The sequence below is a fragment of the Tetrao urogallus genome, assembly GCF_951394365.1.
Source record: "Tetrao urogallus genome assembly, chromosome: 4".
NCBI classification, from domain to species: domain Eukaryota; kingdom Metazoa; phylum Chordata; class Aves; order Galliformes; family Phasianidae; genus Tetrao; species Tetrao urogallus.
This window is the reverse complement of record NC_136817.1, coordinates 34,108,407-34,124,272: the sequence shown is the minus strand read 5'-3', so window position 1 is coordinate 34,124,272 and position 15,866 is coordinate 34,108,407. Positions and strand designations below refer to the sequence as shown.

At 43.6% G+C, this 15,866-nt stretch overlaps 1 protein-coding gene across 1 annotated transcript; it reads left to right on the top strand.

The window, feature by feature from the left end:
* Positions 1-10,330: 10,330 nt before the first annotated feature.
* On the top strand, positions 10,331-15,591 carry EXOSC9 (exosome component 9; the record flags this gene model as incomplete). Its single annotated transcript, XM_079534501.1, has 12 exons — positions 10,331-10,396; positions 10,561-10,655; positions 11,295-11,414; positions 11,517-11,619; positions 12,194-12,331; positions 12,707-12,789; positions 13,033-13,165; positions 13,281-13,369; positions 13,556-13,702; positions 14,078-14,265; positions 14,598-14,676; positions 15,510-15,591. 12 exons carry the CDS (start codon positions 10,331-10,333, stop codon positions 15,589-15,591), a joined length of 1,323 nt encoding a protein of 440 aa, XP_079390627.1.
* Positions 15,592-15,866: the final 275 nt, after the last annotated feature.

The following is a 15,866-nucleotide window of genomic DNA, read 5'->3' as shown; positions in this document are numbered from 1 at the left end:
AATACTCTCTATCTGAATTCCCACCAGTAGTCAAGAACAGCCTAACAATGGAGGGTCCAGATACTTCCTGGCACATCAGGGCTTAAAAAAAGGAGATGTAGCCATCCCCATGACAGCACATCTAGGTGCGTGCAGTACAACAACACACAGGACAGTTTAGATGCTTTGCAAACCCCTGATTAATTTACTGCTTATGGTCATACCTTGCATTTCTCTCATCCTGCAGTTTACTTACATCCCCAAGGATGATTCATCTGACAATATTTTTCAAGTCTTTGACTTACTTCTGACATTACTGCTTAAAAAAAAAAAAAAAAAAAAAAAAGACACATCCTTTGTTGTAAAGTTGGACACTGGAGGTATAGATACTTCCAGTAAGAGCTCTGGACAGTGGAAGAGGCACTCTCTGTATGAAGGATGTCAAACAAATTCCTTGGGTGCCTGGATATCCCTACAAGTTATGCTGTGAGCAACAGGACTGAAATATGGAGATAACTCTCAAGGAGCACTCATTTGACCTGCACTGAACATTTGGAGTATTTATTCCTACACCCTAGGTACTTGTGAAATCAGGTCATTTGAGATACTATACTAACACAAAACAAAAAATGTGTTAATCCTCTGACTTCCAAATGCTTAACTAAATAACCCCACGTACTTTTTCACATTGGCGTAAAATATGTGTCAGAGAAATGCCACCTAATAAGTTTTCTATATCCAAATAAATGTAACAGCCTATGTCTTCTCTATAATGCTTCTGAAGAGTAATTAAAAGGTTATCTCTACTTTGTGCAATAGAAACATGAAGAGCTTCAGCAAACCAAGTTATTAAAAGCAGGGGCTGGACTAGATAGTAAAGCAATAGGAAAAGGTTCCAAACTAAAAGAAGGAAAATTTAGGTCGGTGTTATAGGTGGAAACATTACTGGGGTGAAAGTCAGGAAAGAAACAAACAGGGAAGGCATACTCACCTATATCCAAAGATGTAGGTCCATAGGAAAAACTCCACAGAAGAGGGATCTCCAACCAGAAATCCTTCCCCAGTGGCAGTCAGCCCTTAAATGGATTCTAAGAGAGGTGCAGCCAGGCTCCACCCCTTCTGGTCACACAGCCGAATTGCCTTCACCTGTGCTCCCAGAGCTGACCAGGTCCTTTCCTCAGGTGATCAATCAGTGGTTCAGGCCATGATTCAACAGTTTCCATACACTGGGATATAAGGAAGAAGGTTTGTTTGTTTGTTTTACAGTAGTGGTGGTGAGACACTGGAACAGACTGCCTAGAGGTGGTGGATGCCCATATCCTTGGAGATGCCTCAAGGTCAGGCTGCCTGGGGGCTCTGAGCACCTGATGTAGCTGTAGGTGTTCCTGTTCACTGCAGGGGAGATAGATCAGATGGCTTTCGTTGGTTCCTTTCAACCCCTATGATTCTGAAAAGTGCCCCCAATCATTTACATTATTTGAAATAATTCAAGGTTGGAATAAAATGGAATAATAGCAAAGCCATTGCAGACCAGAGGATGGCCTCTTCCTCTTGTTTTTAACATCATTTCTGCACCCTCACCAGGTTCTTTCCCCCAGGCTGCTTTAGCTCATGGACACAGAGGCCACGCACCAGAGATTTCCATGCCGAACTACGCAGCAGTGCACAGAAAAAGAAGTGGAAGGATACACCGACAGAGAGGAGCTGGGGAATAGTCCAATTCATGGAATGTGGCATAGGTGCTGCAGCCTCCAACAGTAGCCTTGTCCTCACAGCATGTCACCACACACAAGAGAAATGCACAGCAAGTGTGAACCAGAGCATCCTGTTTGAATCAACAAGAGGCACCTATTTGAATCAGCAGCATCGTGCCATTCAGAAAACACCCCACTGCCACCTAACGTGACCTGACAGAAGTCCAAAATAAAACTTATGCACCTGAACAGAACACTGGCTAAGTAACTAGTGTATTTTCTTTTGCCAAGCTCACTGCACCGCTGTTGGCACCTAGCCTTAACTTCTCCTTGCGTCCCCCTCCTCGAAGGACAAAACTGTCCACCTGTGGCCATGGAGCAGCACCTGTCTGAGCACTACAAGGCAGGGGCTTGGTGGGGGGTGAGCAGGGCGATGGTGATAGGGCTGTCCCCTCCTAGGTGTGACACCAGCTTGGCGTTTTGGTCACCTGTGGGGAATAACTCCTGCGGAACAAGTGGAGGACAACTGGGTTACATGCTATTAAAGACAAATAAGAAGTCTTAAAAACACGAGAGTGCAGGAAAACACTGCATTTTTTAAAAAGCTCGAATCAGGTTAAATTCAGATCTCAGTTTGCCAAGGCAAACCTAAGTAATCTCTATTGCTAAGAGGGTCTGAATGGATTTCTCTGATACTTTGTTACGGAATAACGGCACCGGGCCAAGCTCGCCTGCTTATTTCCCCTCCATTTCTCCAGCAGCCGAAGCCGCTTCAGCTGTGGACCGGCGGGCAGAGTTTCAGCGGAGGAAGTTCGCGGCTCGCAGCGCGCGTGCCGGGATAGGGGACGGGGGACGGCGGGCAGCCCCCGGCAGAGCGGAACGCCGCAGAGCCCCGGACTCACCTGCGCAGCGGCGGCGGGCGGCTCCCGCGGCTCACGGCGGCGGCTGCCGGCACTCGCCCGCGGGCTGCGAGGAGGCGGAGCGGAGGGAGCGCCGCGCGGCCAGCTCCGCAGCTGCCGGATGAGCAGGCAGAGCAACAGCAGCAGCAGCAGCAGGAGGAGGAAGAAGAGCGCCAGGTAGAGCAGCAGATCGAGCTCCCGCTCCATGCCGCCTTTGGCTCGCTCGGCTCGGCGGACCGGGGCTGATCGCTTCTCGGCTGCCCGCGCCCTGAGCCTCCTCCCCTGGGCGGAGAGGGGCTGCCGGCGGGGTCCCGTAGCCAGCGGGCGGCCCGGCGTTGCGGACTGCGCCGCGGGGTCCGTTGCGGGAGCGACGCTCGCTGCCTGCTCCTGGAGTAGCACAGGGACCTGCTGCCAGGCCGAGCGTCCCAGGCGCTGAGCCACCCCGGCTCCGAACTTGCTTGGTGTCTGAAAACCTCTCTCCTTGAAGACTGGGCCAGGAGCAAAAGCGCTAACACAGAAGTAGAAAGGGTCCTCTGAATTTTGACTGCTCGGTCTGATTTTGATGACTGGTATAATTGTTACGGCCTCATCCCAACTCCTGATTAAAAAACAAACAAACAAACAAACAAAACCGGCTGTTCTTCGCTGCCCTGTATCACTACCACGTGTCAGTCAGATGCCAGAGGTGCTGCTCCTGGAGCCAAGGACACAGCAGTTAGGTCGGAGATGAGAGCAGGAGCCACCCAGAGCAGATCACTGAGGAGCTGCTACAGCACGGCCTCGGCTGGCTCCACCACCATTTCCCTCCCCTGCCTGCCTTTGTGCCAAGCAGCTCAGGTGACCCTTGCATGTGGCACAGGTTCCTTTAGGGACAGCGGCACCAAGTGAGAAATAATCAGATACCTCCCAAATCAAACATCCCAAGCTGTCAGCCTAGTGCATCAGGCCTCTCTTGTCCCTCCTCTCCAGCACTGAAGCTGCAGGAACACAGTGGAGGTGAAAGGGTGGAGGGCTGTCAGTTTGCCGTGCTCCTCAGAGAAAACCCTCTATGCACATTTTGGGCACCATCTGTCTGCTTGCTTACACAACTGATCTCAGCTGAAGTCACATCCCCAACACTTCTGTGGATTTACAACAATCAGATCTGAAAATTAACAGAGTGAATATGGGCATTGCTGTGTATATTCCATATTTTGTCAGGACCACAGTGAGGGTGTGAGTTCCTGAAATAAGATGTAAGATAAATGCATAAATTCTATTTTACAAAGCATCCCAAAATCTTCAATATGTGTATGTCATCAGTGTAAATTAGAACCAAGCAGGTAACCTTGCACTGAGTTACCATTTCATACTCAATCTTCATTGGATCTTAGTCGCTATAGTTAATAACAGTGTTTAGTTAACAGCTTGAAGTAATTTGAGAAAATGATTATTCACCTTTTCTTGAAGTAGCGAAACTTCACTCTAACATCATTAATACTGAAACAAATATTACCTGGTATAACAAGGAGAGCCACCGGAGTCCATCATTCCCCAGTGCTCACACATCCCTGCTCTGTGTTCTCAGCCTCAATAACCCAAACCCTCCCTTTTCACTTGTATTATCAGTGAGGAACCAAGCTACTCAAAACACTATTATCTTATCAGCATTTCTTCCCAAGGAATTGAGAATCAGTATCTTTGGGAAATAGGGCAGAACTAATACTTGCATTTAATATGCACAGACCATTTGATCAGGCCAACAGGAGTTCCTGTATGACAGACCCTGGTGATACGATGCCTTCCAGGTGGCTGTGATACACAGCAGCAAGTACTTCTGAATCATGCTTTTACACTTCAGTAATGACCATGCTTTAAGATACATTTGTAAATATGAGAGGCATATCCATACATTTCCAAAAACACATCTTCTGATTTAAGTGAAGGATTTAGGCTGGTCCCACGTGGAGCCAGGGATCAGTGATCTTTATGGGTCCCTTCCAACTTGGGTTATCCTATCATTCTGTGACTTTAGTATAAAGATTGATTACTGTCAGAACAGGCTGTCCAGACAGAACAGAAAGCTGTTGTGGCTTGAAAAGAAGCAATGACTTTCAGTGCTTCAAGTGAACATGTGATCAAGATTAATTTCTGGTTTGTAACAGATACAGGGAAGCTGAATAAGCAGGAGAACTAATTTTAAAAAATCAGCTTTTATTTAATGATTTAACTTGCTTATTTATTATTTATCCTACTTAAACTGGGACAGATAGCACCTCTCCTGTAACTGCATCAAGACACACTATTCTAGCCTGGTCACAGCTGGCAATGCAACAAGAGCATAGTGAGATTTTCCTCATGTATTTGTAACCAAACACACCTATTCATTCAATTATCAGTCTGAGTCACAGCAGCATTTTGGAGAATATGGGAATGGGGATGAGACTGATTGGTTGGAGCTGCAAAGGTGGGCACGTTCAATTAATTGGCAGCAGAAATCCAGGCTAAAGTATCTGAGCACCTTGCAGATACTCCATCAGCAGTATGATTCGGCACTCGTACCTGAAAGCACTGTGGATTATGAGAAGGGTAGCACAACACTGAACTTGATTATTCAAAATAATCCAGCTTTCCAAAGAGAAAAATGACCCTAGGTATTACAAAAAATGCTGCCATCTCTCACAGATCAGCTGTGACTTGCAGTGTTTTCAGAAGAGGATTTCCTCTATGTTGAGGGAGTGTTGATCTGTGGGTAAGAACACACATAATATCAGTAAACATTTTGTCTTCTTTTCCCATAGGAAAATAAAATCCAAATCAATAGTCTCGCTCCTTGTTGTTTATCTTGTTGAAGCTAAGAACCCGGTGTTTAACTCAACGTTTCTGACAAGCAATATTCGAGATCAGGTTATGAGCAAGTGCTCTTTTTAAAACCATTTAAATTGACTTTTGCCTACTCTATGTGCAAGTATACAATAGCTTCTACTTCACAGACATTTGTTATTTCCCAAAATGATCGAAAATTGCTCCCATTCAGATTTGGTGTAAAGAAGTGTCAGACTCCTTTGAATTCAAAGATGCTTCTAAAATCTTGAACAACGCTAAAATCCTAATGCAGACTTATTTTTATTTGTTCAGAGCCTTCCACGCTGGCTATAACAATTTCGGCTTAACATGACTCTTTAAACTGCTTTCCACTATGAATTTTATCAATACATTCCAGAGTGCAATTTGCTTGCAGTGCCGAACTGAAGTGCTTACTTCTGTGGCTCAGTGACAAATCGCGTGATGTAGAGATGGCAGATCTCTTGGTATTTAGCTATTGTGCTGAGACTCGACATTGCAGATTAATTAAGCACACTCACACAGTGACAGGACAGCAGTTCAGCCATTTCAGGTCAGTCTCTGAAAAGTGCAGAGATACAGGCAGCAGCAGCAAGAAAAAGGGGATCTCATTTCTTTGCTCCAACTCCATGGCTGATCTAGAATCCAACCCTGCAAATACTTCCTGCTTTCCCAAAGGGATTGCAAGAGCTCTGGGGTCTGAACTTCGGGTGGGACTCATTCTTAGGTGCAAAAAAACTCTTCATAAATCAGCAGATTATGTGAAGGCTACAGTATGGGCAGAAACAGCAAGAATATTCTGGGGGGTGCTCAGAGATATCTAGCCTATGAAAGATGATTAAAGTGAAAATCCAGTGAGTAGATGGCCTAGAGGTTTTTACCAACTTGCATTCACCTGGTACTTAGATAGTTTGGTGACTGTTCCAGGTCCTCTTTTGAAATAAAATGACTTCAGCATATAACTACATTCCTAAATCTTAGTTGTGCACAAGTTATGATACCTTCCATCTAAGAACTAAAGAACAAATGTGCTTACAGCTGTGCTTCAGATAAAGAGCTTGTTTAAGTGTTTTTTTGGAGCAAGGCCAGCATACTCAGCTCCTGGTTCTTCACCACTGTGGGCAGCAGGCAGTACTGCTCAGGTTTTATTCCTGCATGCTGACTGCAGGCAGTGGTTACCAACCTTCCCATTCCAGTGAAACCATGTCTATTTCAAGCTCTCTGAGGTTCTTAGAAAAGCAAATTATTGCTCCCAAGCAATTTTATGTGCTGAAATACCATATCCATCATGTTGTTCATTCGTGTGTAAACATGTATCTGGAGACACAAGAGAGCAGAGCTTGCAGTTGAGCAGTGTGGGCACATGACAGCTAAGGATACCATGAAAAGAGAAGATCACATATTTATGTTTTTTTGTAAGGCCAGAAAATGCAGCTGCTGGAGGCTTGCAGTCAAGATTCCGAGATTCAGATGCGGCTTGTTTTCTTTTCATCAGTCTTTAAATGTGATTTTCACTCACGGTTCAGTTTGATAAGATAATCCAATTCAAGCATTTCTGTCTACAGAGCATGCATCTCAAATGAAGAATCATTTCTATATGAGCACAATAGATCATTAAGCTCTTCTTATTAAAAATTCCTGTTCAGCCTGAGCACCTGTGATTTATTCACTCATTTATTTACTCTGCAGTGTAATACACTCATGACTTTTCTTCCTGGCTTCAAAGAACTTAAGTATTTCTATTGTCTGATTACAATTGTAACTCTGCTTTTTATTGCACAGAAATGTTGTAGAAATTGCGCACTAGCTCAACTTCTATTTCATTAAGCTATGATGGTAACCTTATTTCCTTTGTGGCTTGCTTCACGTTCCCTGTGCTATAGGATTTTATACCTCCTTAATGCATAAGAAATTCTTCACCCTTCCTTGCACGCATACAGGCATAAAATCTACACAGTAGACTTTATGCAAAGAATATGGTGTGAGTCAAATGACAAAACTTATTTTCATCCCACACACATCTTGATTTCTGCATGGAAGGAACACCAAACCCATGGAACCGCATCCAGCTCCTCCTAAAGTTCACTACTAATGCCGCAGTGTAGTAACCTTGAGCAAGATCAATATTGGAAGCAAAAAATCTACCTTGCTATTCCCAGGCAACAGAGGTAATTAATGCTTTTGGAAATGTTTCTGACAGAACATGCATTAGTGCAAGAAAACCTAATACAAAAGATTCGCAGTACTGTTGACTGTCTTTGTGCCACAAATGCAATTTCTTAAAAAAAAAAAAAAAAAAAAAGCTGTTTTATTTAAATTGTTATAAACTATTATATGGTAACTATTGAGTCACGGCTTGAACCACTGATTCAACACCTGGGGAAAGAACTACCAGTCAGTCCTGGGAGCACAGGTGAAGGCAATTCAGCTGTGTGATCAGAAGAGGTGGAGCCTGGCTGCACTTCTCTTAGACCTCATTTAAGGGCTGACTGCCACTGGGGAAGGATCTCTGGTTGGAGATTCTTTGCTTGTGGAGTTTTCCCTTGCAAACTTGGATCCTTGGAGACAGGAGAGCACTCCTTTCCTGTTTGTTACTTTTGCCATTACACTACTGTATCACCTTTCTACTGCATTAATCTCTCTGAGTGTAGCAGCTACTTTGAGGGGGAAAGAAAGTTATTGTTGTGATTTGCTAAGAAACAAGATTGCAACTCCTCCCTCTCTCACCCAGTTAGTTGCTCATCTCTGTTGTTAAGAGACACAAGAGCAAAAGGCACTTTGCCTGCAGCCTGGCAGAGCAAGGCAGTTAGCATAGAAGCCCAGGATCAGAATTTTTCTTACTTTCCTTTGAGGTGCAATTCTAAGTGTTTGTGTGGGTTGATATTTCTATAACTAGAGTAGCATGATCTAGAAACATCCAATAAACCCTTTTAGTGCTATTTTTAGTATGCTAATAACTGAAAACAGTTTTGTGAAAAGGTATTACATTTTGAAATGAAAATGCTTCACAAAACTGGTTTTCATTTGGGTGCCCTACTGAGCAGCCACTTGTTGCAACAAAACACAAAGGACAAGGGGGAATGGTCTTCAACTGAGATGGGGAGGTTTAGGTTAGATATTAGGAGGAAGTTTAGTTTTTCACACAGAGGGAGGTGACACACTGAAACAGATTGCCCAAGGAGGTTGTGGATGCCCCATTGCCCCATCCCCGGAGGCATTCAAGGCCAGGCTGGATGTGGATCTGGGCAGCCTGCTCTGGTGGTTGGTGACCCTGCACACAGCAGGGGGCTTGAAACTTGATGATCACTGTGGTCCTTTTCAACCCAGGCCATTCTATGATTCACTGAAAACGTGGAAAGAAATAGCAAGGTAGGTTGACTTTAATGTGGGCTACTCCAATAAAAGTGAAGATTTCTCACTGAAGAGTTTATTTCAATGTCAATCTGCCTGGCAGTAGGAAGGCTCTACAGAGGGATCTGGATGGCTGAGTCAGTGGGCTGTGACCAATGCTAAGAGCTCCAACAAGCCCAAGTGCCACATCCTGAGTTTCAGTTACAACAACTCTACGTTACGCTACAGGCTTGGAGGTGGAGATGCTAGAAAGCTGCATGGAAGAAAGAAGACTTGGGGATGTTAGTTGACAGCCAGCGGTGTACCAACAGCAACCTGGTTTGTATCCAAAGTAGTGCAGCCAATGGGAACAGGGAGGTGATCGACCCTCTCTCTCAGTCCTGGTGAGGCTGCACCTTGAGTATTGTGTTCAGTCTTAGGGCCCTCACTACAAGAAAGACACTGGGGCTCTAGAGCATGCCCAAAGAAGGGCAATGGAGCTGGTGAGGGATCTGAAGCACAAGTCTTATGAGGAGCAGCTAAGGGAACTCGGGGTGTTCATCTGGAGGATGCTCAGGAGACCTTATGGCTCTCTACAATTGCCTCTAGGGAGGTTGTGGTGAGGTGGAGTGAGCCTCTTCTGGGTAACAGTGATATGACAAGAAGGAATGTCCTCAAGTTGCACAGGGGGAGGTTCAGGTTGGGTATTAGGAAAATATTTTCTCTCAGAAAGAGTAGTGATGCATTGGCACAGGCTGCCCAGGGAGGTGGTGGAGTCATCATCCCCAGAGTTGTTCAAGAAAAGGACGGTTGTGGCACTGAGGGGGTGTGGTCTAGAGCTGTCACAGGTATGGATTGGTGGTTGGACTAAATGATCTCAGAGGTTCTTCCAACCTTAATGGGTCTATGATAATCAGAAATATAGCAGCAATGAGACACTCAAAATGTTACCATATTTTTGGCTATAGGGAAAGTTGCAAGTGTTAAATCACTTTGTTCCTTTGTATTGCTTCACATGTTGTACCATTTGATAAAACTACTTACATTTGTCATCAGAGAAAGATAGCCTTTGCAATCTTATGCCAAGATTCTCCTATTCTTTTTGACTAAACGTTTTTATGCTACTCGTGTATCCTACTCTGGAAATTTAAAACCAGCACAGAAATTGGTGACACGTGTCCCTGCGCACCAAAACTTGATCTTTCTGAAGCATCCCTCGTGTTTTTGTTCACACTAAGATTTCTTAAGTGTGTTAGTAAGATTTTAAAAGATACAAGCTAGCATAATTAAGATGTCTCCACAATTCTGCGTGAGAAAAATCTGATTGCCTGGGTTCTGACATGCAGGTTGTTTGATTCCGGCTGATTTCCCTGATGATCGGCCCTTTTGTGGACGCCTTCACCGAAGTACCGCGAGCCCGCCCACCGCCAGGGGGCGCCCGTTGGTAGGTCCGTTGGCCGCACAATGCCGCGAGGCGGCTCGAGGCGGGAGGTTGAAGTCCCGCGCTTGCGCGCTGCTGCCTTTCAGCCGCCGCGTGCTGATGACGTAATCACAGCGCGCGGGCGAAGGGCCGAGCTCGCGCTGTACGTGTGGTCGCGTTCTGCCATGAAGGAGACGCCGCTGTCGAACTGCGAGCGGCGCTTCCTGCTGCGCGCCATCCAGGAGAGGAAGGTGCGGTGCCGGGCTCTCCTCCCTGTACTCTGCCCCGGTCCTTTCTCGCTTCAGGTGCGGGGCGGCGCGGCCTCTCGTTGCGGCCGCATCCGGCCCGGCGTGATGCGGTGACCGCCCCGTGTGTGTGTGTGTGTGTGTGTGTGTGTGTGTGTGTGTCCCCGCAGCGGCTGGACGGGCGGCAGTGCTACGACTACCGCAATGTGCGCATCTCCTTCGGGCCCGAGAACGGCTGCTGCGTGGTGGAGCTGGGGAAGACCAGGTGGGAGCGGCCGGCTGGCGGGAAGTCCGCGCCTTGCGGTCTCCGGGGGTAGGGCATCCACTGTCAATGGGCAGCCCGTACCGGCGCCTTGCAACTCTTGGAGTGAGGAATTTACTTCTGACAAATAACGTCAATCTCCCCACTTTTAGTTTAAAGCTGTTCCTCTTGACTGTCGCTATCAGACCGTGTAAACAATTGGTTCTCCTGTTTATGTTTCTATCAAGTAGTTGAAGGCTACAGCGAGGGCTCTGTGGAGCCTTCTCTTCTCCCCTCGGCCTGTCTTTGTAAGAGAGGTGCTTCAATACAATGATCATCTTCGTGGTCCTCTGCTAGATCCACTGCAGCAACTACATCCTCTCTATGCTGGGGCCGTAGGTCTAGGTGCAGTACTCCAGTTCTCCAGTATTTTGAGGCTTGCTTTAATTCTAGATGTTAGAAGAATGTTCTGATTTGTAGATGTAGTTATTTTCATCTTTGACTAGCGTTTAAATATAGTGTTTGAGTGAGAAACTTGAGTTGAGCAATGAGAAATGTGTTGGAAAAACATCCACTTGTGTTTTCCTTTTGTATCTATTTTGTTTTCACTGTAAGGTGTTTTCCTGCTAAACTTTGTAGCCTAGCTGTTTATTTCTTCTGCAGGGTTCTTGGGCAAGTCTCATGTGAACTTGTTCCTCCGAAGCCAAATCGGGCTACAGAAGGTATACTCTTCTGTAACCTTGAGCTCTCACCGATGGCTGCGCCTGGCTTTGAACCTGGCAGGTATGTAGCTTTCTTAAAAAGTCCAGGTGAGAATGACATGTGAACCACTGTTTTGACACGCACAAGTGCACAGCATAATTATGTTTAATTTTGTTTGAACAGGCAATCTGAGTTATTGGTGAAAGTGAACAGACTTATAGAACGATGTCTGAGAAATTCCAAATGTATAGATACTGAATCCCTCTGCGTTGTTGCTGGTGAAAAGGTAGGGGAAAAAAACTACCAGTTTCAGATGATTTCATAGAATCACCAAGGTTGGAGAAGACTTCCAAGATAACCCAGTCCAACCTTCCACATATCACCAATATTTGCCCACTAAGCCACGTCCCTTAGTACAACATCTAAACACTTCTTGAATTTAATAATGTGTTAATGTATTTCATGACTTTAAACATAAGTCACTTTTTCAGGTGCTCTATCTTATTTTGAATACTGGACTTTTGACTTGAATATTTTTTTCTTGCTTCATGGGTATTTTTAACTTAACGATCTACACGTGCTTTTGGAATAGTTGGGATGTACATACGTATTTCTTTGTAAAACAAAGCTTAAATTGTATTTAACTGTTGTTTATTTTGTCAAAATTAACCAGCATTTTAAATCTCGCAGACTCGTACCTTGAGTATACCAAGGTTTTTCATCCTAACTTCTTAAGCAAATACTTGAGGAATGTAAACTGCTCCTTTTTGTATTCAAAAACTAGAAGTGGCTTGGAAAAGCAATAGCTTCTGTGGAATCATGTTACACATTACCAAGCAGTTATGCGTGTTTTCCCTCAGGTCTGGCAAATTCGTGTGGATCTGCACCTGTTAAATCATGATGGTAACATTATTGATGCTGCCAGCATAGCAGGAATCGTGGCCCTGTGCCATTTTCGCAGACCAGATGTTTCTGTGCAAGGAAAAGAAGTAACAGTGGTAAGTCATACCAGGTTGCAGTAAGCCTCATACTGCCAGTAGCTGTTGGTTTATAAAAGGGAGGAATTATATACTGATGTAATCAGATAAACTCAAGATGCTTAAAGAGCTGTAGGATAAATGTGTTCCTATTCAAAATGTAAAAGGATAGTGAAGCAAGCCTGCTGAGTGTAAGACTATTTCGGTTTGAATTTATGGCAATATTCTGTTTATCTCCATAAGTAGTAAACAGAAAGTATTATGCAAGAACAAAAAGGGTTTTTTTAAATTAATATTTAGGTTTTCTTTCTATTTCTTTAAATCTCTCTTGTACAATACATCCTTTTAAAATAGAATGTCATAAGTAACTGTCTTCTGGACCAATTCTTTTCTAAGTACTCTCCTGAGGAGCGTGATCCTGTGCCCCTGAGCATCCACCACATGCCTATTTGTGTCAGTTTTGCTTTCTTCCAGCAGGGGTAAGATTTCTTTTTTTTTTTTTTAAAGCCTTTCTTGACAGAAACAACCTATGTAACAACAATTTCACAGAACTGACAATAACATTGTGAAAATACTCATGTTGACAGACAGATTTCATAACACATTTGTATGTGTTCTGCTGTTCTTCAACAGCTTCCAGAGATAGGTGGAAAATTGTAATGGGGGAGTCAAGGTCAGCCTCAAACTTCTGTTGTCATATTCTGCTAAAAACTTGATTCTAGGACTTATTTGTTGGTGGATCCAAATGAACGAGAGGAACGTGTAATGGATGGCCTCCTTGTAATTGCCATGAATAAACATCGTGAAATTTGTACCATCCAGTCTAGTGGAGGGATTATGCTATTAAAAGATCAGGTAAAAGTCAAGGAAAACATTTAAGTATCTGTTACTCTTATGATCTGTTCTATGGCTCTATTTTAAAAGTCTTGTTTTCATGATTCTAAACTGTTATTGTATATGTAACGTGCAGGTTCTGAGATGCAGTAAAATAACAGCTGTTAAAGTTGCAGAAATAACAGAATTAATTCAGAAAGCTTTGGAGAACGACCAGAAAGTTAGGTGAGTTTTTTGGGAAGAAATGGAGATAAATATTTTTAAGAAATAATTTAAAAGTTAATGCCAGTTTGTAATAACACAGCAAGTTGTTTCTGTTTGTAATCATTTAAAATAGCAAGTATTTCCATACCTGAAAAATGTTCATAAATGTGAAATATCCTGAAATACTGTCTGTTGTTGAATGACTAGGAAAGAAGGTGGGAAGTTTGGCTTTGCAGAATCTATACCAAATCAAAAGATCACTGCCTTCAAAATGGACAGTGCTGCTGTAGATACCAGCGATGTGGAAGAACAAGCAGAAGAGATCATAACTAAAGCTGACCCTCCTTCAGAAGTGTATGTTTTCTATTTATTATTCCAGGAGAAAAAAACAAAAAACCAAAACACTCTTTCCTCTTATCTGCGTTAGCACTTCTAGAAGCTAGTATAACAACCAAGCTATCTGATGGTTCTATCTGAGGGTAGCCTCATAGCCTTCAGAGGAAACATTAACCTTACACTGATTTTAGTTCTGACTGCTTTTAGTTAAATTAATTCTTAACATAAAGCGCAAAACAGGGCTGAAGTAACTAGTTGTCACACTATCTGGAGAAAGAGTAGTCTTTCTTAACTTTCACTGAAGGCCTGGGGAGAAAAGTTATAGCTGAAAACCTACTGTTTTGCCTTTATACAGTGAAATTACTAACTCCAAGATTTTCTTAACTGCTTCAGTTTTGCCAAACCAATATTGCACACTGCCGGCACAGCCCAAATTGGGGAAGGAATAGAGAATGCATGGGGAGACCTTGAAGAATCTGAGAGGGAAGAAGCAGCAGAAGAGGAAGGTGAAAGCAGCGCTACTGCTTTTGAATGCCAGAGAACAGAAACAGAGGATACAAGTATGATGAGTGAAGTTAAAGGTATTTATTTATCGTGATACCACATGCATTTATTTATATCACTTCAAGTGTAAATTATTAAAAAGTGCAAGATGCCCTTGGGAAGAAAGAACCATTGTAGTCACCTTCTTTTTGGAAGTTATACTTGTTTGGTACTTTCACTTCACCTGTACATCTGCTTTCTTCAAAAGAAAGCTTGTTTTCTGTAGTATATTGAAGAGCTCCAGAATAAGCACTGGTAGTTCTAAGCCTGTTTTTCCACTTCTGAGTATCACTTTAAAAAGCACGGGAGTTAATGGTCACAGAAGGTGTTTGTACATATTGGATCAGTTTTTAATTATTTTTTCTTCTAGATGAACCTATTGTACTGTCTGACAGTGAAGAGGAAGAAGTTGTCATTCTGGAACCACAGGAACAACCAAAGAAAACAAGGTAAACACCATATGAAATTAAGAGGGGGAAGGAGTTGGTAAGGGATACTTGACAACAGGATGTTCATGGCCTGTGCTTAGAACTTTGCCCATGCCAAGAGAGGTTTTGGTTGATCAAGGAGATTATGTAGCAGAGTGAGGAAGTTAAAAGCTGTGCTAGTTTGCTCCTCTCCTAGGTGACCAGTCATTGTGGCTGATCTGCTGTCTGAGATGATTGTGGATCACAGACTCCTAGAAAGGCTTAGGTCAGAAGGGACCTTAAAAATCATTTAGTTCCAACCCCCTGCCTGGGGCAGGGTTGCCACTCACTACATGAAGTTGCCTGGGGTCCCATCCAACCTGGCCACCTCTAGTTCAGGCAGTCATCTTTGAATAAAATAAGGAGTGATGGGGTAAGAAATTAGTGTGTGTTTCCCTTAAAAATACGCTGGCCCAGCTCCATAGCAGCACTACTGGCTGGGGCACAGCCCCATCACAATGAGCACTTGTGTGACCTGGGCCTGCCTGAGCATGGTGGTACCACAGGGGCACACAGCCTCCTGTGCTCTTCAGATATTTGACTTGTCTTAATCACTCCAAAAGGAACCAGAGCTTAAAGGTGAATTTGAGCTGCTACATTATAACTAATCTTAAGTTTTACGTCAAGTAAGTTAGTTTTACTGTTGTATCCTTACTTTAGCCATGGTAACCCTCCTTGTGTTTAGAATGCTTTCTAGAAACTGAACTTTGCACTGAGTACAGTGAGTGGTTGTCCTGTTAAAGATGATAGACCCGTTCTTTTGAGATGGAACGCCGTAGTACAGACATTTGATAAACAGTGTTGTTTACTCTTAGACCACAGACCAACTTGAAACAAGAAAATGCAAGTAAGAAAGCATTTAACAAAAAGAGGAGAAAGAAGAGAGCTTCACGTTGAAGCCATCCCCTTCAGTAATGCCATAGAATGTGACATTTTTTTTATTACTGAACTTATAGTTGTAGATAATTTTATTTCTTCCTACCCCAACTCTCATCCTGCATCTTTGTATATTTTATGTAATTGTATACAGCTTACAATAAAAAGTTAATGTGAGTGAAAGTGTGGTAGTGTCCATCTGCAGCACAGACTACTCACCATTCCAACGTGAATCACTCATACATGATGCATAGTTCTGGTCAGAAGAAGAGAGGCTGTAGAACTTCCACACAGAG